Source organism: Gymnoscopelus microlampas, assembly GCF_963454915.1.
Source record: "Gymnoscopelus microlampas genome assembly, chromosome: 19".
Lineage (NCBI taxonomy): Eukaryota > Metazoa > Chordata > Actinopteri > Myctophiformes > Myctophidae > Gymnoscopelus > Gymnoscopelus microlampas.
Window position 1 is genome coordinate 27,176,656 of NC_139956.1, and position 25,931 is coordinate 27,202,586.

General features: G+C 40.2%; 1 protein-coding gene across 2 annotated transcripts in view; it reads right to left on the reverse strand.

The window, feature by feature from the left end:
• intu (inturned planar cell polarity protein) overlaps positions 1 to 15,990 on the reverse strand; it is a 44,383-nt gene extending 28,393 nt beyond the window's left edge. Inside the window, exons 1-4 of one of the 2 annotated variants that reach the window (XM_084043530.1) lie at positions 15,624 to 15,990; positions 11,439 to 12,046; positions 10,291 to 10,376; positions 2,183 to 2,401 (exon numbers count right to left, since the gene is read on the reverse strand). In XM_084043530.1, the coding sequence (XP_083899656.1) occupies positions 2,183 to 2,401; positions 10,291 to 10,376; positions 11,439 to 12,046; positions 15,624 to 15,706 (996 nt within the window). In that variant the 5' untranslated portion in view covers positions 15,707 to 15,990. Of the gene's footprint in view, positions 1 to 2,182; positions 2,402 to 10,290; positions 10,377 to 11,438; positions 12,047 to 13,981; positions 14,106 to 15,623 lie in introns of those variants that run through there. The other variant, XM_084043529.1, reaches the window with a different exon arrangement.
• Positions 15,991 to 25,931: the final 9,941 nt, after the last annotated feature.

Consider the following 25,931-nt stretch of genomic DNA (forward strand, 5'->3'; position numbering starts at 1 on the left):
TCTCTAACAGCTTTTTTAACAGAGGACTGTGGAGGTGGTGCATCGTGGTTAGTCCCATCTTGGTTCAGCTTCACCTCTAATGAATCAATTTCCTTCTTATCCTCCTCGTGGCGCTTCTTCAGCGCGGCAAGCTTCTCCTGCTCCTTCCGCCTGATGTACATCTCCTCCTCAGCAGCCTTCTTCTTCTCAAAGGCTCCACCTGCCGCTCTGACAGATCCACCACCCCCTCCACCTTTTCCTACACCTAACGGTGCGCTGATAACACTTCTGAGGTTGGACCGCAAAAAACATGCCATGATTGCTCACAGTTTGACCTGTCTGTCACAACAACTTATATAGGCAGACCGAACTCAGGTCTGATGTCACAAGCAAAACAAACCGTTGCCACACAACATCGATTTGCGCAGACGCATCCTGCATTTAGCATTGTATGCCCATGGTTCCCGTGGGAAATGTATGAAGTTTCACGTAAAGCAGTGGCCTGATTTAGAGATCCCCATAAATGGAGACGATCGACCTACGAAGTCTGACAGCATAGAATCTCTATAAAGGGAGATTCCTAAACGTACCTAGCTCTGACATCAGAACACTCCTCCTGGGAACTCCATATATGGAGATAACCGAAACATCCAGGACTGACATCATAGTCCCAGATTTGGGCATAACTGACATAGCCTGCTCCATATATGGATATGCCTGACACTACCTGACATCACCGTCGTGACATTTAAGCTAATCTTTTTAGCGGCGCTAGCCGCTCTATACCTTTAGGTATAGAGCGGATATTAGCCCTCTATGCCTGGCTTTTGCGTCAACGTTCTGATTGGTCAGGTGCGCCAACGTTCTGATTGGTCAGGTGCGTCAACGTTCTGATTGGTCAGGTGCGTCAACGTTCTGATTGGTCAGGTGCGCCAAAGTTGTGATTGGTCACTATTCATGACATCACTATGATGTCATGAATATAGAATTCGATGTCTATATAAACGATGACAATGACTTCATCTTATTATTCATTTGGCTAAAGTCTCCGTCTAGGTAAGTTATTTAAAGTTAATATGACGAATAGAAAGAGAAAGATACAAGAACAGATGAAGGGTGAATGTATAGAAAGTCTGAGTTCGGGACCCAGTCATCCGTTATGACAGAATGGTTTGATAGAGACGATCGAGAATCCAAGAGTCCGTTAAGGTTCTGATTGGTCAGGCCCGTCAAGGTTCTGATTGGTCAGGCCCGTCAAGGTTCTGATTGGTCAGGCCCGTCAAGGTTGTGATTTGTCAGGCAAGGGGACTATTCATGACATCACTATGATGTCAAGGTTTATTTTTTATTTCCTCATGTTTTTTTTTGTATATATTTTTATTTGGCTAAAGTCTCCTTCTAGGTAAGTTATTTAAAGTTAGATCCTCAATTTAACTTTATCTGTCGTCGACGCTCTGATTGGTCAGACCCGTCAACAAAGTGATTGGTCAAGCTTCACATGACACATGGCTATAAACACATTATAAACACATATCGATGACATAATGTATTCAAAGGCGCCGCTACCTTCACACAGGGTGTGATTTTTTTAGCTAACCATGGCATCCAGGGTGCTTTATACTGTTGGAGGTGGCCCTTAATGTCACTACGGTGATAAAAAGTATGCAACCTGTACAGTATATAGAGAGAAAGGAGCATTCCTTCAATTCCTGTAAAACCACTCCTGCCTTATTTGTTTACATGGTTATTCCCCTAATGCATGGACATACGCACACTATCATCTTGGTATTTGACAACATGGCAAAATATGGTATATATGTGTGAGTCTGTGTTTAATTTGTCTTTGCTTAAAGTGATAGTTCACCCCCAAAATGACTTTTTACTATCGATTAGTCACCCCATGGAGACTTGAATTCATGGATATTTTTTAGTTTTTGTCACATTCCTAAGGCAATAATTTGATGACCGGCAGCGGTTACGGTAGGAGACACAAAGAGTCTCCTTTGTGTCTCCTACCGGAACCGCTGACCACCGGTCTGCTGGTCATCAAATTAAATGATTGGCTTAGGAATGCGACAAAAACAAAAAAGATATCCACGAATTCAAGTCTCCATGGGGTGACTAATCGATAGTAAAAAAAAAATCTACCCCTTTAAGCCACCACATTCCGTGTTCTGGTCAGGTTGTATCGTGAAACACCAACCTCTTCCTGCGGCGACTCCGAGTCCAGTTTGAGTGACAGGTACATGGCGATGTGCGGGACGTGACCAATGGACATCTGCAGCTCCGCAGTGTCCTCTCCCCACAGCAGACGCACCAGCTGGCTGACGGGCGGGGAGCCCCTCGGCCTGCGGGCTGCCGACGGGGATTCGCCACCCCTGACCCCCTCCACGGGGCCCACCGTCTCCAGGGTCAGCTTCACCTGGGCGGAAGAGGAAGGAGGGAGGGAGGGTAAGGCACTATTATCCAAACAGTGGGTCGGGATCCATATGTGGGTCGCGGACACATTTTTAATGGGTCTCGAGTAGGCCTGACCTCGATTATTCGAATAGTCGACTAATCAGTCGAGGGGTGTCTGAGTCGACTGCCAATCTCTTAGTCGAATTATGGAGAAAAAAAAAGTTTTTCAATTATTATTATTATTTTTTTGTTAAATTATTCGACTGAGAGATTGGCCTAGTTTGTTATATTAATTAAATAATAGTTTGGCAGTCGAATCAGACTGATTTTGGTGTTGCATTAGTCGACTATAGGCAACTATTGGCCAATCAGATTCGACTATAGAAATCCAATAGTCGGGGGACAGGCCGAGTTAATATCGCTTTTTTGTTTCTACATTTAAAAAACTATTCAAAAGATAAAAAAAATCACAACTTTTCATCAATTAAAAACAATTACAATATTTTTCAAAAGTATGTAATTCATAAAATGATTTTTTCCCCCCCCCATAAATAAATGTAAGAAAAAGTTTAAGAAGTTGTGAAAATAGCAGATCTACAAGCTCACAACGCGGCGCGAAGCGACGCGTTGTGAGCTTGTAGATCTGCTATTTTCACTAGTTTGGGTCACGGGCAAACATCTAATTTCTCTTTTGGGTCTCAAGCTAAAAAGTTTGGGAACTACTGGGATAAGGAATGGATGGAGTCTGCAATTAAATACTGCCTTTTATCCTAAGAGCTTTACAATGTGCTTCACATTCACCAATCCTCACACACATTAATTTCACACACCAATGGCAGAGGCAACCATGCTCATCGGGATTGTTCACGTTAAGAAGATAGAGTTCGAGAGAGAGAGAGAGAAGGAGAAGGAGTTAAAAATAGAAGAGAGAGGTAGAAGGGAGCGAGAGTTACGAGTCGTTGAAGAAAAAGAATATGATAAAGAGGAGGGTCACAGAGGAGGAAGAGAAATGTGGAAAACGAAGCGTAAGAGAGAGAGAGAGAAAGAGGGAGAGAGGCAGAGAGAGAGAGAGAGAGAGAAAGAAAGGCACGTATCCAGCGACCACATGGTGTTGTCCAATATTGTACAGTATATGATGCGTACGGTTTTCTGTGCTGGCCCCGGGAACCAAGTTTCCCCATGCAGGCAGCCAGGCACAAACAATTCTATTGTGTTGTGCAGTCATCATCATCATCATCATCATCATAATCACTATTTCCACTGTATCCCTGTCATCCAACAGCTCTGTGAGCTTTCATTCCTCTTATCCCATTAACACCTGAGGCCGTTCTAAATCCAAAGAGTTTTCTGAAAGAACTATGTTACTATATCAGTGGTTTTCAAACTTCTTCATGTCAAGGACCACACACAATTATATTTATTTGGCGGCGGACCCCCCATCTCAAAAATATTTTGTTCTAGGGACCCCCAGAAGCAAAATTTGAATTAAACATGTTCACTTTAAACACATATATACAAAACAAAATTATACAAAAAATTGCTGATAGTGTGCACAAAGTGACGCGCTATGAGCTTGTATATCTGCTATTTTTGAATAGCCAACCAATGTGCTATATATATATATAACTAAAATGGCACAGATACTTTCCCGGTTTTAATGGGTTAAACGCGGCTGCGGTTTTTGGCAGAAGATACTATGCGCCGCGGCTCTGGATAAGTGTACTTGGCACGGGATGATAGGCTTTTGACAGTCATCACACAGCCAATATTCATTCACCTAATCCAGCCCGTTACAGTGTTACTACCAGGGTGGGATATTACCACCACCATCACGCCACCACCCAGATCCCACCATCCATCAAACGCTGGGGGTCCGCCGACTATGCCGACACACTTTGGCACGCAACCAGTCATAGTTTGGATATTCTATTTAATGTTAACCACTTAAGCCGTACATGCTTCATCGTACGACGAATGGTGAAAATAGCCGCGATGCAACATGTTGTGAGCTTGTAGATCTACTATTTTTTACCTTTTTTTTGACAATATAATGTCATGCCCGAAATAGGGACGCCAGGGTGAAAGTGAACAAAAACCGAACTTGGCTGGTGAGTGGTGAAACAGTAAAAGAACTGGCTGGTGATTTTTGGTATGCATCGGCCGCTGTGGTCGTTGGACAGGAATGAACAGTTTTAATTTCCTGCCTTGGTTATGACAGTTATGCGTCCCTTCCGGGATTCTGTCCTTTTCAAGGTTTGGGTTGGGCGGCTCGTAGGAAAATAAGGCTCCAAGGTGAGCTTGCTTGTGTGTGCCATGCCTCCAAAAAGGGGAAAGGTCCCACCCTCATGCTTTCATTCACATCCACTCAGGAAAAGGTGGAAGAGAGAATGGTTTATATTGGAGAGTGAAAGTGAGACCAACATCCAGCCCTAACCACAAAATGAGAAAAAGCAGGCATCTGTGTTTGTGTGTGTGTGTGTGTGTGTGTGTGTCTAAATTGAAACCAGATTGCCTCGGGCCCAAGAAACAGTGGCAAGACAACAGAGAAGCCATCTTATGTCGTTCTCTTTAGCGTTCTTGTACCGTAGTTTCCCTTTTCCATTCCTTGTTACTGTTAATTTGCACAGACGTCCACACCAGTGGAAAATTAAAACCGCAGTAGACGGAAATCCAGCACGCTGCTCGCACGTGGAAACTCTTCCGTGATGAACAACAGAACCAAAGGTGAAGGACGGTCTGTTGGGTCTACAAATAGTTCTTGTTTCATTAAATCGTACGCAAGATTACATATAGTATGGAGTGCATAGACACAAGCCTCATGGTACAATTAGATTTATATAAAAGTAGTGAAATATAAAAGAAATAAAAAAATATATATATAATACAATATTCACACTTGATATGTTCATATTATGTGCACTATATGATCAAAATATACTCAGATATAGGCAGACTCATGATCATGCTATAATCAATCCCAAATACCAATACAGCAGGAAAGTTCACGTCAATTACCACACGTCAATTACCGACCGCACGCACGCACGCACGCACGCACGCACGCACGCACGCACGCACGCACGCACGCACGCACGCACGCACGCACGCACGCACGCACGCACGCACGCACGCACGCACGCACGCACGCACGCACGCACGCACGCACGCACGCACACACACACACACACACACACACACACACACACACACACACACACACACACACACACTCTACTTCTTCACACATGGTGCAGACTTGGCGCTGAAACTTGTCATCACTGGAGGGGCCTATTGAGGAGCTGAGTTGATATTCATTAAAGGAAACCAGAACCAGAGTGTGTATGTGAGTCGGTCCTCAGATACGGGGGACAGCGGTAGACAAAAATAACTAAATAGCACATCTACTAGCTCACAACACCTACTGTACAGTGAGGAGCCCTCGAGCAAGGTAGATTACTTCTTTGTACGCAAGCCACTGCAGGTGAAACGGCACTGTGGCCAACAGTAGATGTACCAGTCAGCACCAAGGTTTGAATGTATGCTATTGATGGGATCAAACACCAAATTAGCAGCTCCTAGAGTTTATTATTGTAGTTCTATCTAATCTATAGTTAGTTCTATGTACGCCATCACAGTGCCATTCTCACACGTTCACGTTCGGCCAATATGGAGTACCTTTCCGTCCCTAATACCTACTGAGGGAATTTAACTCAGCACGGTACAGCACGGTGGTGTAACAGCCGTTACTAACAGACTACAAACAAAGCATCCAAACGCTGAGCCTGACGTGCAATACATGCCTTACTGCACATTCTATAAGTCTGATACCAAATGATCCCTCTCCCCAATTCAGAATGTTTTCCCCATTGTACAGGACATTGCAGTTTTTGTTTTTGTTTGCTGCTAACACTGATGATGTATAGACATGTGTGTTACCGTAAATTATATGTATCTGATGCTAGATTATCATCTCCCCCAACGCATTCTAAACAGTCCATATTGCACAACCTCCACTGCTACTAAGGTTTATTGCTGCTAAAGATAAGATAAGATTTAGATTATGGGTCCTGCCTGTACCTTATATCTATTATTTTTATTTCATTAATAGCCAGTATTAGCTTGCGTAAATGTCGCACCAAACATTTCGCTGCTTGTACCTGTATGAGTGAGTGACAAATAAACCCTTCTTGATTCGTAGATCTCTTGAATGTACACTCATACCAAATCAGACACCATCACCACGACACAAGCTAATGTGACGTGCATATGGTTATGTTTACTACATGGAGGACAGGTGGGTTCGCTCCTCTATTCTGACTCACCAATTAGACTCGTCAATGTGCCTTTGTAGACTGCCAGCTGAACCAGCCGCCATGACTGAACCACAGCAGCCACTCGTGTCGCGTGACACTCCGTTGCGGCCATGGCGTGTATACAGAGCGAGTAACGGAGCACTGGATTTAGGCGACACACAAAAGGGTTCTATGCACATGCGGTATTAGTGAGGCTATCAAGTAGTAACTCCGCAGCTTCAAAGCAATGCAGATGTTCCACATTTCAGTTCAAGCCCAACCGGCAACAGTGTCATGTTATTCTGTTGCAAAGGGATTAAAATGATGAGAGAATACCACAACTCGCTTCTGGGTGTTTGATATCTAACATATGACATTCAGGGGAAGCTGCTAGCCGAAACGCCTTGCAGTACTGTAAGTCTGTACATTTATTTTAGGATGGGGTGGCCCCGGCGGGAAACCAGCCCACATACCTGGCAGTGTTAGTGCTACACTCTTCCCACTGAGCTACAGTACACTACACACAACCTCACGCTTAACAAAATGTAAAAAGAAGCCATATCTGCTGGCAATTATCTGCCAAAGTACTGGAACTTTGTATATTCATAATCCAAGTATCGCTCGCTCCTAAGTAACTCTAGGCCTGTCAGCAGCAGCAACCACAGGCGAACGGCCTTTCCTGCAGGCGCCGAACCTGCAGGGCCGCCAGCAATTTGACCCAATTTTAGGCCTGTTATTATAAGAAGCCTTGTGTACCTTTATCCATTGGTACCTTTTCCTGACAGTGTCAGTTGTGAAATCTGAGTAGTGATACAAACCAGAGAAAAGTGGGAAAGTGTTTTTTATCTGCTATCATGTTCTTGAGGAAAAAAGAAGAAAGAAAAAGGATCCATAATCCATTCCCACTTTTTCAAAGCTCCATTAAATTGCCTGTGCAGACGAATTGTTCTGAGGGCATGGCCAGACATGAAAAAATGTTAGAAAATTGCCAAAATGGCCAAACCATGGATTTTGTAAATCACTGGTTGAAGAGGCTGAGAGAGCTAACTGCAGCATTTTCTCTTGTCATAAATAACAGGGACGTGGTCAGACTGGCGTATGTGCCCTCATTGGAATTCCACCACGTTGATGTCAGTGATTTAGGATTCACACATGGTGGGCACACACACACATACACACACACACACACACACACACACACACACACACACACACACACACACACACACACACACACACACACACACACACACACACACACACACACACACACACACACACACACACACACACACACACACACACACACACACACACACACACACAAAAGGGCAAAGTGGTCCCTTTGATACGAATAATGGCTACTGTCTGCATTCCAGCTGGAGGGGCTGATACACACGTACACATAAACTACAGCCTGCAAACAGAGTAATATTTGATTTAAGTGAAGAAAAAGGCAATGTCCGCACACGATAAGCTGCTCTCCCGTCTTTTTATTATTATTATTATTTTAACCAAAAGGGAACAATGTTTCACCCATGCAGGGCTTCATCAAGTGTCAGGCATATTTGATTTAACCCAATGAGACCTGAGGCCGATTCTACAAATGTCACTATATCAGTGGTGCTCAAACATTTTCATGTCAAGGACCCCCAAAGTATATGTATTTGACTGCCACCGTTAAAAATGTTTGCTTTAAAAGAATATATATGTTCAATGATTTGCACATAATGTCACGATTTTTCAAAAATAGCAGATCTACAAGCTCGCCACTAAGTGACACGCTATGAGCTTATATATCTGCTATTTTTGAATAACCAAAGTGCTAAAAATAATGCATTTTAGCTCAAATCTAAAATGACACATATGCTTTCCCGGTTTTAATGGGTTAACCACTTTTAATCTGGCTTCTTTATTATAGGCGAAAATTGTACTAGTCAAAAATTGTCAAAATGTTTTAAACTTAGTGAAACTGGCAGATCTACAAGTTGTGGGCTTGTAGATTGGCTAGATGGACAGGGTTTGAATTAAAGTGACATGATGTAGATCATGTGATCTTTCATTTATTTTCAAATACTTTCCTGTTTGCCTAAAATATCTTGTCATTATTGTATTGTTCTATGAGGCAAACTCCAACTATTTCATTCACTTTGGTTACTAGCTGAAGCAATCTGTCCCATATCTGTGAAATGATGAGGATACATGATGATGGCAACCACTTAATGGGAGATAAAAAAACACACAAAATAACCCTTCACTCAGCAGGACAACTTTACTTCAACTCCTTAATGCCACAAATCCTGACTGAACCACCTCAGCGGCCATAGCTCCTTGTATTTTTTCCAAAAATCTCCCTCTGTATTTTCCCTACAGTGTAATTTGCTTTCCGGCTGCATGTTCTAATCAGCTGGGCTCTACTGTCCCACCGCGTAATGGCCGTCTTCCTGTGGGTCTGAGAAAGAAAAAGTCGCTCCGCGGTCCGATCTCGCTCCGCCACGAACACCATCAACCCCCAGCCACACTCTATCATTTACAAATTCCTGCCGTTTTGAAGGTCTGCTTTTTTGGATGAAAAAAAAGGAATGGAGACTCAATTTAGGGTGAAACTCTGGCTTTTTAAGCTACCGATCAAAAGCGTAGTTTCTCAGTAATTGATGGTTTCCTAATGACGAAAGGCGCTGATTGGCACTTTTTATACACATTTTCTTTTGACAGCCGTGGTAGAAGCAAAGCGACGGAAAGCCACTTAACGTCTATATCCGCTGATCCGGTTTATACTGTATGAGTGTGCGACAGGCCAAGATTTTGGAGCCCTAAATACTACCTTGTGGATTTGGGAATCAAATCCAATGTGGAAAATTCATGGCTCTCCCAAGGGACAGACATAACATACTCAGATGGTAGACCGGTGGTTAAAAAACGGCTACAGTAGACATTATGAACTGTTTGTTTTAATATGTGGTAAAAATGGAAATAAAAGGCCTAGGGCTGAACAAAACAGACAGTATATTAATGAAGTCTAACGTGATTGGTCAATTCAATTGTGATACATCTACATATTGCTTTTTGTTCTACATGATTTATTCTGCAGTGCTTTAACCACATGAACTCCAGCATCCCTATTCTGGGCATGTTATAATTGTCAAACATTTGTCAACAAATGTATGAACAACAATCGGCAAAAAGGGATGAACATTTGTGGAATATCCAGCAGAAATAGCAGATCGCGAACTTGAGACACATTGTGAGCTAGTAGAACTGCTATCTACATAAAAATAAACTGCAGTAAACGAGATAAGACATGAAGTGGCAATATTAATTGTTTAAATATTTGAATATAATTATATGTATTCCCATGCAAATTAATCTGTGTGATACTAACTGTACAAAAGCATAATAACTTGCTCGACAAACAAACAAAAAAAGACGCAAAAAACTGCCTTTTGCATTTTGGGAATGGTAAAAATATAATTACATTAATTACATATAATATAATTGTCTTTGTTTACTGAAGACTGGCTTATGCTTAAATTCTACTGCAAATGTGGCACATTGCTAGTTTGAAAATCTGTAATTTAGTGACACTATTGACCATTAAGCCTAATTTCCATGCACTCACCTGTGTTGGTCCTGGAATACAGGAGAGAACCCTCTCTATGTTCTCAGAGGTCACATCCACATCATCCACCGCTATGAGCACATCACCTGAGGACAAAAGGACAGTCACGTCACCTGAAGACACAAAGACAGTCACGTCCCCTTAGGACGTAGGTGGTAAGGCCATACAATGGATGCCAGAAGGTTTTACACAAAACAAGAATAGTATTATAAAATCTACAGTTGTTCAAGATGTACCTCCTTTCTGACAGACCACTTGACAGAATTCGCCTCATGTAAATCCTTATATTTTGATAACATTTTGTTCCCAATCTGCTCAACACATTCAGTTATCAAAGCAAATTCAGTTATCAAATATTTACATGATCTTCTAGTTACTTGCTTTATAAATCTTCCATCACGCCTTCAAGTCAGAAAGGATAAAAGGACAACACAGAATTGAACGTAATCACGGTAGGATAACAGCCAGATGTTTAGTGTATTATAAAGATGAACGAACACACACTGACTGTAATGGACCGTCACGCCCTGCTTCTGGCCCGCCTGGTTCTTCAAAATGGATGCCGGGCGCGATGACAAATCGGAGCCATCTTTGCCCCCGTCCTTCCCCTCTCCTCCCCTATTTGTCCATTAAAGGCTGGCTTTACCTGCATGCGTGCTGAAAGGCATACCACCATCTCTGTACACACAGAGCTATTTCAGGTATTTAACTGCTCTAATTGTTAAAGCATGGAGCAGTGCAGTATAAAAGCTGCATTACACAGTAACTTGAGTGGGTAGTCATTTTGTGGTGAAACGCAACTGGCATTCCTTTGTCTGCTTAGAACAACTGCACAATGATTAGCCCAGATAGCAGAAAATCACTTCAGTATACAGTATGCCTGACTCTCAAACAGACAGCCATGAAGACTACCATTTCAATTGCACAAAAGAAAGAAAGATTTCAGTGGGAGCAAATAGAAAGAAAAGCCACACATATGAATGGCTTACGGTGCATTATTATTGGGCTAAACTCATGGCCCTTGCTCAAAACCAATCCAAGTGGTTCAAGACCTCATAATTAACCAAAAGTATATGGCGCCTGTAATCATTTCCCATCTTGAATGTTTTCTTAGCAAACATCAACATCAGTTGCACATGCAGCCTCACCAATAAGGATGTGGCCACACTTGATGGCCGGACTGTTGGGAACCAGTCCATGAACAGCCAGCCGCTCCTCCCTTCTGCTCCCTGCAGGGTCTCCTGGGCCTCTGATCCAGGAGGGCCGATGCACCACTCCAAGCAATGCCTCCAGCAGGCCTCCCCTGTCGGGCAGAGGTGTCGAGGCGCCTCCGAGGCGTTTGGGGTTGAGGTAGACACACACCTCCTTCAACTGCTGCGGCTGGACCGTCACGCCCTGCCTCTGGCCCGCCTGGTTCTTCAAAATGGATGCCGGGCGCGATGACAAATCGGAGCCATCTTTGCCCCCGTCCTTCCCCTCTCCTCCCCTGCGCTGCGACGGACGGCGTTTCCTCCTGAGGATCCTGGCCAGCCTCTTCAGCTTAGGCTCTCCTTTCGCTCGGGAGTCGGAGCGCTGCTTCCTGTTCCGCTCTGTGATGACCTCTGCCTCCTTTTCACTGAAGCGAACGTGATTGGTAGAGGCGCCCTGACTGGCGGCGGCCCTGGCCAATGCCGCCTCCTCCTCGCCCTCGCTCAGCTCCAGGTAGAAGAGCTCGCCGTTCTTCTGGACGTCGTCCAGCCATTCTGGTTCCAAGTCACTGAGGGAAAACAAAGGTAGGCTGTGTCATAGAGAGATCAGTATTGCATGGTGTAGTAGTGCACTGGTTCTCAACCTGTGGGTCGGGACCCACAGGGGGGTCCCCACATGATTATGGGGGGGGGGGGTCCCCAGATGACAGTGAAGTGACAATTTAAGTTCTCATGAATGGATAAAGGACAACTCATGAAGGATTATTTTTACAGCAATTCTTTTGCAAGACAGCAGTGGTGAGAGCAGCAGCATCAGCATGAGCAGCACGCCCAATGGTCGGCCGCCAACAACTGCACTGAGTCCCCTGACAGAACTTGCTCTGCGCATGTCTGTGCCAAGCGCGACGCTCGTGACTTTCAAGACCTTTTGAATACCTCAACTAAAAAAACTAAAAAATGCCATTACTGCATCAAAAGTAATCAACAAACTATACTATGAAAACTGGTGAAACATTGGCCAAATTGTCAAATAATATAAGAAAGGGACAAATTATTTGAAAATAGCCCATCTACAAGCTCACAACGCCTCACATTGCGAGGCGTTGTGAGCTTGTAGATCAGCTGTTTTCACAATTTATTTATCTGTGGAACTCCTACAATTCCAAGTGCTTGTCAGGGTGGGGGGTCCCCAGTTCAAATAGGATTATTTTGGGGGGTCGCGACCTGAAAAGGTGAGAACCATTGGTGTAGTGGTTAAGAACCTGGAATCACATGTGCTGCTTCCGTGCAGCTGCAAAAGTTTATAGAACGTTGTCATGTAAATGTAATAATGTTATATTACTTCTTTCATATCATCCCATCTTAGTCCTCCTTTTGAGCACATTTTAATTTCTATCCCGAGGCCTCTCATTGGTTATAGAGAGAGACCAATGGAAACCCACACAGTCCAAGCAACAACCAAAAAAGAAAGTAAAAAGAACAAATTCAGCTGGACTTATTTTCTTTCTTTTGGTCTTTCTAAATGAAGCCTTCGCCGAACGTGTGGTAGGCAGCTCAGAAAAACCACGTCCATAAATTCACTGAGGACGGCGAATAGCATGCAATTATTTAAGAGGGTTAACCGCCTAAATTGAAAACATTTCCCCAAAACTATGAAAAACACAAGGGGGAGGAGACAGTAGGGGACACTCCCTCTCTAGTAGGCCTATGACTCATTTACTTTATTACTACTACAGGCCTACTTTGTACTTTTACTTCTTGTAAAAACCCAACCACTTTTACAACCATGTCTGTTATGTCTGCGGCGCTCTATGTGAGCAACCCGACACGCATTATATTCTTTGCCTGAGCGAACTTGCTTCGACAAGGCAGTGATTTAGTACGGTAACTGTCTGTCATAAACGGGCTGCACTTAACTCAACTTGACAAACACTGAAGTTATCTACATGCCATAATAGACAGATTTGCTCCAGCAACCATCCAGCGTAGCAATTTCATCAATACCATCCCTAGAGGCAACAACAGGTATATCAAATTGCAGCTTCCCTGGTAGCCGAGCAACTCAAAACCGTTAATGGGTGGACTTTACAGTAGCCTGCCTGTATAGTTGAATTAATAATCCGGATTTTACACATGTATACACCCAGACATAAAATTATAATACACTCTTCTGTGGCTACATAGTCAGGTCTTCTATTATATCTACTATCCCAGTGGTGGAAAGAGTACTCAAATGTTTTACTTTAAGTAAAAGTAATATCTGCCTCTGAGGTGTAGTGGAGTAGAAGTAAAAGTACTCAAAATTGTAAATACTGCAGTAAAGAAAAAATACCTCAAAAGTGTACTTAAGTACAGTACTTGAGTAAATTTACATAGTTACTTCACACCACTGTTAAACAAATAATACACTCTTCTGTGGCTAGTGGCTACGTAGTCAGGTATTCTATTAGATCTATCTAGCCTACTTCTACTGAGGAACCAGATGAGTGCACACAGTGTCTTACTCAGAGTAACTTGATGATGTGGATTCACTACCATCAGTATCACTCTCGATGTCTTCTCTCTCCTCTTTATGACACTTGCGATGAACAGCGCTCTCATTCGGTCTGTCTGAGGACGACATTTTCACTACATCGGCTTTTTGAAAGGCTATGTTTTGTTCCTAAAATAGTGACTATGATGTTGATGATGAAGTAGTTGTGCGAAAGAGGCGAGCAGTTGTTTCCTCGCCATGTTGTTGCCGCATACGGGCTCTCTCTGGATGGACCACGTGACGTGCGCATTTCCAACGCGATTGGTCAACGACTGCGTTGCCACTGACAACAGAGATGCTCTTCGAGCGGAGCTCAAATAACGAACGTGTTGCCATGTCCGCTTATTATTAAGCGAATGGCTTATTTTTCTGCAAAGTTGCTTTTTTATGACTTGTTTCTAAAGTGTAGTTGTATATTTAGGCTTGCTTTCAATTTTTTAAATATGTTTTTAAACCAGTGGTTCTCAAATATTTTCATAAATGTTTTGTGCCACGGAGAATTTGTGTTGTTACAATGTTTCAAACATCTTCCAAATATTACACATATTATTGCGAGAGCTTTTGAAAAGAGCAGCTCTACAAGCTCACAAGGCATTGCATTGCGTAGATGTAGATCTGCTATTTTCAAGTGCTCATAATGGCCTAGTAGTGCCCTATTATATTTATAATTGCTTCTTTTGGGCTTGTTTTTATAGACCTGGTTGCTTAATTCTCTCACCAAATATGGCAACACTAGTCACTGATTTAAGTGCAACACCCTGGCATGGACAACTAGAATTTACACGTGCAGACAGACAGACAGTGTCATCCAAGTTGACTTGGCATCTTCTGGCTCCAATGCCCATCCACTCACTTGAATAATGCATACAGCAGCAGAAAGCATTACGACAAAATAAGGTTGTTGCCTGTTGCCTCTGCGGGGCAATACAATAAAAAACAAACACATTTGGCTTAGAGATATCTAAAATTACACAAATTAAATACAATTGGATGACATGTAAAAGGCTGAATCCACGAAATATGCTGCAATAACTGTAATTCTCTCACCCTTGCCCCCCTCTTCACCCAGTCTTGCACGAGATCTTTAAATCCCCTCTGGCATTCAGTCAACTAAACTTTTACACAAAGCAACCAAAAACAATGCCATTTAGCAACCATTAAGCTAATATAGTATATGGTATATTCGCTGTAGCTCTGTGGTGTAAATTTTAAGTAACTGAAGTATTTCCAATTTTCAGTACTTTTACTTCTACTCCACTACATCTCAGAGACTTTGTACATTTTGATTATTATCACAAAAATGCATAACTATAGCCCCATATACATTTCGGCCATTTGAAAATATTTATATATATATTTTTTCATATTATTATTATTATTATTATATATTATTATAGTTATATTATATATATTATTTTATATTTATTAAATATTTGTATACATTTATTTTACACATTTGAAAACTTCTGCATATGAGAGCTATCTACTTTTGGTACTTTAAGTCATTTTACTTGTAACAGAGTATTTCTGCATTTGCAGAATTGATACTTTTACTTAAGTAAATACATTTGAGTACTTTTTCCACCGCTGTTGTAGTGTAGCTACTCACTCACCTGTAAAGGAGAACACTGCGTATAGAATCGAAGTCCTCTAAATTATTAGAGAATGATGCTCCATCCGCAGAAATGCTGAACATTATTTGTCTTTCATGTTGTCGCTGGGTGACCAGTGCGTTCAGTAAACATGCTCAAACTAACTCGTGTCTATCGATAGTTTTTCCCCAATACATGAGACACACACAGCTTTAAACCCTGATCTCTGCCAGGTCCAGCAAACAAGGGAATGGGTTGGTACCGTAGAATAAATAAGATAAAACAAAATAAAAACCTCCTGAAACCTGACAATAACAATGGTCTAATTCCTCTGCTGTCTGTGTCCGAATGAATGATGAAGTCCTCTCACTCTGCCTGCCCATGGATCCTCTGTCTCTTAAGAGAAAAATAGTCCTCCTCCTGTTTCTCACGTCAATCACTCGGAGTCTGGACTGGACCAGATCCAACACTTTAAGCGCCTTTGAAAGAGAAGAAAGAAAGAAAGAAAGAAAGCAACTTGTTCGTTTGAGTACTTCTCCAGACCAGAACAGCTTTGATTGAGGACATTCATTCAGCCCGACCGGACTGCTCTCATATTGGCAGGTGGAGTTAAGACTCCCTCAGCCTGTGACACAGTTTGCAAAGCAGCTTGTCGACTACTTTTATACTCAGTGACAGGACCACAATGGAAACAAGCCCTTAGGGCTTTTTGTGTTATCCTTTTTTAGCAATTGTATGATCGTACTGTAGGCCTACTATTTGCAAACTGTTAATACTATATTCAATCAATCAATCAATCAATCAATCAATCAATCAATCAATCAATCAATCAATATACTGTATAGCATCATAGGCATGTTAGCCATAGCCTAGGCGTAGATATAAATGTAGGGGGGAAAAGTTGCATATTTTTGACATAGACTATATGAAATTGTATTATATTTTGGCTAATTAACAATAATACAATCGTATCTTCCAAATGTCAATGTAATTATGACCCAGAGTCAACCCAAATGCTCTATTAGCTAAAGCTAATTTAATAAATACACTATTATCATTATAGGTTGCATTACATATGCAGTGGCCGCCAGGGGGTGTACTGGAGCTTGTCAATAGCGCTGCACCAAACAAGAAGCATCAGACTGTGTTACATTATTTTCTACAGGTAATAAAGGTAAAACACTCTGAAAATACTTCCTCCTTCACTGTCCCTTATAGAGACAGAGAACGGTCATCAAAGACAAGCGTTTGAATTAAATCAAGTCTCATATGTCCGCTTCACGTTTGAGGAAGCATTTTCTAATTCTTCATCGTGGTTTAGTGGGACCAAACTTTTTAGATTATTTAGAAACTCATTTCTCAAATTATAAACTATAGGCTAGAAATTATCCCTGAAAGTGCAGTCTTAACATAATACATACTGCTGCAGTATTACAAATGCGTCACTCACAACCACTGTGGTTCATGGTACTATCTAGCCATGAATGCACGACAGTTGTCTGTCACGACCGTCATGGATGAACTTCAACCTAGTGTTTGCACTTTATCCTTGTACATCTACATAAACGTTCAAATTTCAAATATAAAGTGCTTATCCCATGGCCACAAATGTTACAATTATGTGCGGGCCCTCAAAAGTACCCGTATCTTCCGTATTGTTCAATAAAAAGCATTTTAATCCGATTGGTGGCCATTTTTTTTATAGAGTTATAACGTATCAGAGTGCAACACACCGCACAACCGATAGGGTCGCGTAGTTTAAATAATAAGGCAAACATACGGAGAAAATTGGCCACCAATCGGATTAAATGTGTTTTATTTAACAATACGGAATATACGGGTACTTCTGCAGGCCCGTACATAATTGTAACATCCGTGGCCATGGGGTGAGCACTTAATATTTGACATCTGAACGTTAATGTAGATGTACAGGCCGTAAATGGAAAAAGTGCAAACACCAGGTTGAAGTTCATCCATTACTGTCTTGGTAGAGCTTGGTAGCCTACAGTCCTGAGTTATCCTTCGTCGTACGACAGGTGGGCTTGTTATTTGAGCTTGTTTCTAAATGTTGTAATTATTATTTAAACCAGTGGCTCTCAAATATTTTCAGGTCATGGAGTCACGAACCCCCAGATTAATATGTTGCCTATTTGTGTTAGAATGTTTAAAAGAATATTTCACATTTTATTTCGTTAAAAGAAATATAGCAGATCTACAAGCTGGCTATTTTCAAATAGCCAAATGCATATACCGGTAGGTCTAAAGTGCTCATGTCATGTGGCCTATAGTCGCTTCTTTTGGGCTTGTTTTCATAGACCTGGTTGCTTATTTCTCTCGCAGTGTGAGGCCTTGTGTTGTGAGCTTGTAGATCTGCTATTTTTTGGCTTAAGTTCTCCTCAGAATACGGATGCTAGAGTTCAAGTGGTTAATGTGAAAAAAATATATCCTATCACAAAGATTTGGTGGCCCCCCTGTTGTAACTCTGAGGACCCCCTAAAAGGCCACGGACCCCCTGTTGAAGACCCCTAATCTATGCAACATGTGGATGTATGTGTAGTCTATAATAGATGTCCGACTAGGAACAGGAGTACAATACATTGTGAATACATTTTACAAATAGGGTTGTTTAGATCTTGATTTAAATATATTCTTATAGTATTAAACCAAATGCTCGAGCATGTAGGAAACTAACTCACAGCGGATCTGACAGATCAAATAATTCATAAATCATATTACAATTTATAATTTCACCAGAAAAACTAAAAATAGAAATCTGTAAAAACTACAGTACATTGGTGTTGACTGTGTCATAGTCTATACCACCATAGACCAGTGGCTCTCAACCAGTGGTCCGGGGACCACCAGTGGTCCTTGAGGGGGTTCCAGCTGGTCCCCAGCTAAATGATGGAGAGTTGATCACCAAATGGACCCTTTTAGATCTTTATAGCCTAACTCTTGAGAGTGTAAAATGAAACCAAATGGACGCTCTCAAGAGTTAAATTATTGTTAAACATCTGCATTACTTAATTAAGGAATTGTTATTGTGATCAACGTTTGCCTGTTATCTCTCCTGTACCACATCAATACAGCATGGAATTGTGGACAAAATCGTATCCAACTATAACAAAATATTCTTGGGGTCTGAGAGGCTAAATCTCATCAAATGGTGGTCCGTGGCTCAAATGCCGAATAAATAATGGACCTTGATATAAGAAGGGTTGAGAACCACTGTCATAGACGGTTGAATTGAAGATTGTAACTGTTGACACACCACAGGTCACTCATTTACGTATTTTATGGCATAAAACCATGATGTCGGTGGTTAGAGTGAAACTGACACTCCCTGGTCATAAAAACTATGTGAACATGATAAAGGTGACTTGGGTCTAAAGGACATTACCTACCAACCTCTGCCAGGGTGTGCTTGGGTTTGAAAAGAAACAGATACTGTTGGAAGGAATCTTGATTCTGGGCAGGCCTGAACAATTTGTCCTTTAAGATGGTGGCAAAAATGTTTGTTTCGTTGATCTTCCTTGGGGCTGTGGTTTCTCTGTCCTTGGCAAATGGTATGTATGAGTTTAATGTCCTATTGTGTCCTAATTTAGGATTATTATTTTTTGGGAAACTCTTTATAGTTGTGCTATGTTCCAGTTACACTGGGGATTATTGTGTTAATGTTAATATTTGCATAGAATTTTCTTTTTTAACAAAGTTTGCATTGTCTTAAACTATCATGACTATCATCAAACTATCATGACATTAAAATGAAAATGAGGACATATAAGTCATATACAAATAATAGAGGTTTAGTACAATATCAAATAGAAATATGAACCAATACAAATATGAACTATGTTTAAAAGAAAAGTGTGATGTAATACACTATATACAACATAGCCTAGTGACTAGGCTATGTTGTATATCGTAGAATAAGAAATTGAGAAGGAAACACATCATTTATTTCATAATTATTTCAGCTCATGAAAACAGAGAGCAGATGATATAGGGGCCTACATTTGATTTGAACAAAAACGTCTTTAATTTAATAAGAAACATTTAGACTACATTATATATTAGGTTGGCATTGTGATTGGTGCTGTGCCTTAATCTTCACTTCCTATATTTACTTTTCATATCAAAGTAAACAAGGAACAAACTGAAATCAGCCACACAGGGAAGTAACATACACAAGCTGAGGCAGAACATACACAGTAATAACATCCATAGTGTTAATTCAAGTCTAACTAAAGGAACCCTTTATTTCCTAATAGAACTAAAGGGATCTATAAGTTGTCTATAATAGGCCTACTGAGCATTTTTTATATTGAAGTCATTTTGCATTTTCAGACCCTATTTACCATAGGATTTTGTATAGGGGTATTGAAATAAACGCCACCAAATATATCTGTAACTAAGAACAAGCCATCTATTTAAAAAATATATATATATTCCAGACCCTGTTGTCTGCAGCGAGCCACTGAATGAGGGAAGCGGAGATGAGAACACACTCATGCATTTCTATGTCAAAGACATGGACCTCTGTCGGCCTTTCCACTACAAAGGCCAGGAAGGGAATGGGAATCGGTTCACTTCAGACAGAGAGTGTATGGAGACCTGTCAACAGGCCACAGGTAGGTCAACAGGTGTACATTGAAGTCATTTTGCATTTTCAGATTCAGTTAACCATGCAGAGATGATACATTCAGATTTTGTATAGGGGCATTGAAATAGACGCCACAAAACATATCTGTTACTAAAAACCCATACTAAAAAGCTATCTTTTTTATGTATTTATTTATGTATGGTTGTATGTATGTATGTTATTTTACTTATAATTTTCAGACCCTGCTGCCTGCAGCGAGCTACTGAATGAGGGAAGCGGAGATGAGAAGAAACTCATGTATTTCTATGTCAAAGACATGGACCTCTGTCAGCCTTTCTATTACAAAGGCCAGGAAGGGAATGGTAATAAGTTCATCTCAGACAGGAAGTGTGTGCAGACCTGCTCGTCAAAGTTCAGTCAACTCTACCCGGCCACAGGTAGGTCAACAGGTGTTTTCAATACACACTTTTTTGGAAGGGATGGAGTATTGCGTGTTGAGGGGGGATGGACTGGTTGGAATATTTTTTAAATTTTATTTTTTAAATGCGGAACCTCATGTCCAAAACTGTTACTTTTCAGGATTCAAATTCAAAAGTAGCAAAAGTAGCAGATCTCCAAGCTCGAAACGCGCCGCTTCGAGCCACGCTTCGAGCTTGCAGATCTGCTACTTTTGATGCTTTTGTGTGACGCTGTAGTATGATCAGTAGGGCGTTAATTTATGAAAAAACACAACAAGTTAGAATATGGAGATAAGTAATAAGTTGGCTTAATAAATCTAACATACAGACCTGGTATGAGATGTTAATGACACATGGAATAGGGCGCCTGAAAGTCAAATCTTCATTGTGGTTTGGTCTAACAGAAGAGGAAGTGTGCAACCTCCCAGTGGATCATGGCAGCTGCATGGCAATGTTACTGATGTACCACTACAATGTAGAGGAAAAAAACTGCAGAATCTTCCACTACGGTGGTTGCCAAGGCAACGGCAACCGCTTCGAGACGAGGGAGTTATGCCACCAGGCGTGTATGGGTATGTTCTTTTTTTTTTTTTTTTAAATGTTTTGTTTATTCGTTTTTGTTATTTTACATACTCATAGGTAGTACAGACACTTATTGAAGTAACTAAGCAAATAAACAGAGTATCTCCAAACAGTGAGAGTAAGATATAAACAACATCCAAACAAAACAAAACAAAAAACAGACAACACTCACAAAGAAAAAAATAACAGACAACAAAACAAATACACAACGTAAAATCTCCAAAAACATGTATGTATATAAAAAACAGTCCATGATCTATAAACGCTACATCGAGTTAGGTACAGGTCATTGAAAGCAATTGTACATGTCAGTGAGTCACACTCATATTTGTTTAAGAAGACAGGTGGTTAACCTTACCACAAATTTTCTTTCTTTTCTTTTCTTCGAGTTGACACCTTCCCTATCCACTGAACAACTAATAATGCATGGGTTTCATACAGTTTTCTACAGCTGTAAATGAATACCTGTTGTTTTTCTTATTTTCTTTTCTTAGCCATAAATTAATGTATTTTGTCCACTAGATGTCCTCATTGATTTTTGTCTCTTTCTGCAGCCAAACAAGGCAGAAGTGGAGTTATTACTAATCCAGACGAAGCGACCACTGATGCAGGTATGTGATTACACAATTTATTTGTCATTCAATAATTGACATTAAATAAGATCCTATCTATTGATCCCAGATTAAATCAATAGATTTAGCAGCAGAAAAGAAATACATGTCTCAACAAAAGTTAACCAGAATAGGCAGCAACTTGACTCAAATCTCAAGTTGGAGCAGGTACAATACACCAGGTGTTGGTAGTTTTCAGTTTAAGAATAATTTCGAGACAACTTTTAACCAAGTAGGCCACCTACTGGTTGACAAGTAGTACTGCCTGAAGCTTATAGTCACAATATGAGCCCAGAATTCCTGCCAAAGCAGGGATTCTGTCTTGGTAGAGCGACAAGATTTTTGATGTTTATTGTTTTGTTTGATCAAATATATATATATAGATATTTTGTTACCAACTGTACATGTGTACATACAATACAGTCGACACACACTGACTCTCTGCTCCATAATCCCATGTACAACGCGCTGATTTTTATTATCCTCGAACCTTAACTAACGTCCATAGCATATCATACAGTACATATATCTGCTGCTATGCTCACACACCGTATGTCTTACCTCAGGTACTTACCTCACTACCTCAGGTACTTACCGCAGCAGATACTGTCGATATACTACTGTATGTGTAAATACAGTATGTACTGTAGAATTTTTTTTTGTTTGCTGTTGTTGATCTCTGTCTTCCTCTTGCCCCCCTTCTTCTCCTTTCCTGTCTCTTTTATGGAAATAACAAAACAATGGAGCCCGCACAAAAACAAATTTCACCCACTGTTTCACACCTGTAAACCTGTGATGTGAAGAAACATCACAGGCTTGAGAAAGTTGACAATAAACACCTTGAACCTTTTCCTGATTAGTACATGGTGTTTCATTTTAAGAAATTGTGTTTTTTTGTGTGTTTTATTTTAGCAAATAAATCATTCTTTATGTTTTGTATTAACTTTTCTTTCTTTTTTATCTGGATTAAACCAAATATCCAATGTGTGTGTTCTGTTTGTTAGGACTGATTGTGGGCATTCTGGGAGGAATCATTTTTGGAGTGTCTGTGATCATCGGCATTGTTTTCATTTTGAAGGAAAGGTAAGCAGTATACTAGCTTTCAGTGTGTGAACGGCACATTTCAGCACATTTCTGTGTCATAATTACTCAGTGGTGGAAAGTAACTAATTGCATTTACTGAAGTGCTGTACAATTGTTACTGTACTTTGACTTTACTTGAGTATTTCTAATTTTCAATACTTTTACTACTACTCCACTACATCTCAGAGGCAAACATGTACTCCACTACAAATATTTACTCCACTACAATTATTACAAAACATGCATTAACCACTTCAGCCCTATTAAAAGCCCTAATAAAATTCTACAAGCTCACAACACGTCGCTGTGCGACCCGTTGTGAACTTGTAGATCTGCTATTTTCAAAAGATTTGAATACATTTTATACATATGATACCAGGACATTCTGCATAATGAGTACTTTTACTTTTGGTTATTGCTTGTAGATCTGCTACTTTTGCTACTTTTGTATTTGAAAAGTAACAGTTTTGGACATGACATGTTTCCACCCGACAGAGACGATTTACACCAGGCATTCAAATACATCCCCAGTATACAATATTAATACTGAAATTACTGTTGTCCCCGACTTCTATTTTTGTAGAAAGGAGAAAGCCAAGAGAAAAGGGGGAAAGCAGAACCCAGATGAAGGGACGGAGATGTCACCTGCGATGGGAACTGCGTGAGAAGACAGCATTTGGTAACACTTGCTACTGTATGCATCCCATCTATAATGCATTACATTTACAAACATACTCATAAGGCATTATAACCTTCTTTTAAGACTGTAAGATTACGCATAAATAATCATAACAAGAATCATAACACATTATAAAGCATTGTATGATGGACACTCACAGATTTTTTTGCAATGTTTTTGTTGTTTGTTATAATCAATGTTAATAATTATTATTGTGTGATCATAAGTCACTATAAGTATAAATGGTCATTGTGTGCTTTAAGTAAAGTAATTACATTCCTGAAGGTGTAGGTAGAAACGTTTTGTGTTGTTTTTGTATAAATTGAATAATATAAAAAAAAAAAGAAAACAACTTTACTTAAAGTACCTAATGGCCACTTATACTGTAGTTACTTATACTCACACTATAATGCATTAGTACAGTGATTATAAAGCATTCTATAATTATGTTTAATGTATTAAAACTACAATATGAGAATTATAATAAAACTATGATCCTGGCCAAAAGAAAAGGTCTGTAAGTGCCCAGTAATTATGAAGTATTATGATACCTGACCTTAAATGTAATTATGAAAGGCTTTATAATGCGTTGTTATTGCATTATGAGTACTTATGAGTGCTTATAACTGTAATCATACAGTGTCATAAGCCGATTACAATGCATTTATACATGACCTTATGAGTAACTATAGAATGCTTTATAATGTATATTGTTTTAAAGCATTATTATGAGTATTTATGAGTTCTTATAACAATATTTTACAGTGTCATAAGTAGATTATAATGCATTGTAAGTATGTTTATAATAAAGCATTATAGACATGGCAAGCAATTGTTTCCCAGCATTTTCTATAGCTATTCAATAGCTATAATATTAGGAGGGACAGAATGTATCCTGTTTTGCTTGTTTGTCATCATGTCCTATAATAATATATTGGTCCTAGTTGGACTTTAGAATTATTGATGGAGACAAAAATGCTTGTTTTAATTCTTAGGTGGACACGTGCCACGTGTCAGTATATGTAACACAAGAAATGTTCCAGTGTTATTAGTGTAATTAGTGACATTTATTTGGATGGGAATTCTTTAAACCAGCTTGTAACAAAAATCTTCGGATATCTCTGATGGCCTAGAGGAAACACTGGCATTGTGTATATATATACTCTGTATATATGTCTGTTTTTACACTCTTTTAACAACTTTAACCCTATATACTTAGTTGATGGGAGTCCCCTATAGGGCTCTGTACTAGGCGCCCTCCTGTTTTCGCTCTATGCTAAATATCTTCGCTGAAGATAGTCGAACAAGTTCACAACACTTCACATTGTGATGTGTTGTGAGCTTGTAGATCTTAAATTTTCAACAATGCCCCCAGAATAGGGATGGCTGTGTCCATGGGGTTAAGTTGCATTAAAACTAAAACCAGGGGAGTTACTTGGAATTCTGTAGCGCATGACAACTTCAACGTCCAGCCCAATAGCCATTCAAAGATCCCACTCAGCCAAGCAGTCGTGGAATACTGCTGTGAACTTTTGTCTAACATGTAATATTTGTAAACTGTTTTCTATGAGGCTACATGCTGTATACTGTAATGAAGATTGAAATGTGAGATTCTTTTTTTAAACCCAACTTTGTTCATCTGTATCTGCAAAAAATATTGCTGTCTGAATAAAGGTTACCCATTGTTAGTTTTTGAGAGTCATGATTATTGTGGTTATTGATATTGTGAAATTTCACACATTTTCACAAGAGAATTTCATAAATAAAAACAAAAATCAAAGAAATCCAATAATGTATCCGTTCATTATTCAAGTACCTTTTTCATTACTATTATTATTATTATTATTACCCTTATTATTATTTTGTTTTCAATGAGAAGCCTATAGCATGGTTAATATAAAGTTTGAGGTTGAATGGCCTTATAGGAGAGGGGTGTGTCTGATCAAATGAATATAAAATATCTATTGAATCAAGCAAATTGAAAACTGTCTGGGGTGGACATTAAAATGACCCCAGAAGTGTTTTTAAAGTGTGTGTGCGTGCATGCGTGCGTGCGTGCATGCATGCGTGCATGCGTGTACGTGTACGTGTACGTGTACGTGTACGTGTACGTGTATGTGTTTGTGTCTCGGCTACATTGAAAATGAGGTCCTGCCATATTTTAAGGGTCCTGCCCCTCATCTGTACTCCGAGTTGAAATAAAGGTTATGATGATGATGATGATGGTGTGTGTGTGTGTGTGTGTGTGTGTGTGTGTGTGTGTGTGTGTGTGTGTGTGTGTGTGTGTGTGTGTGTGTGTGTGTGTGTGTGTGT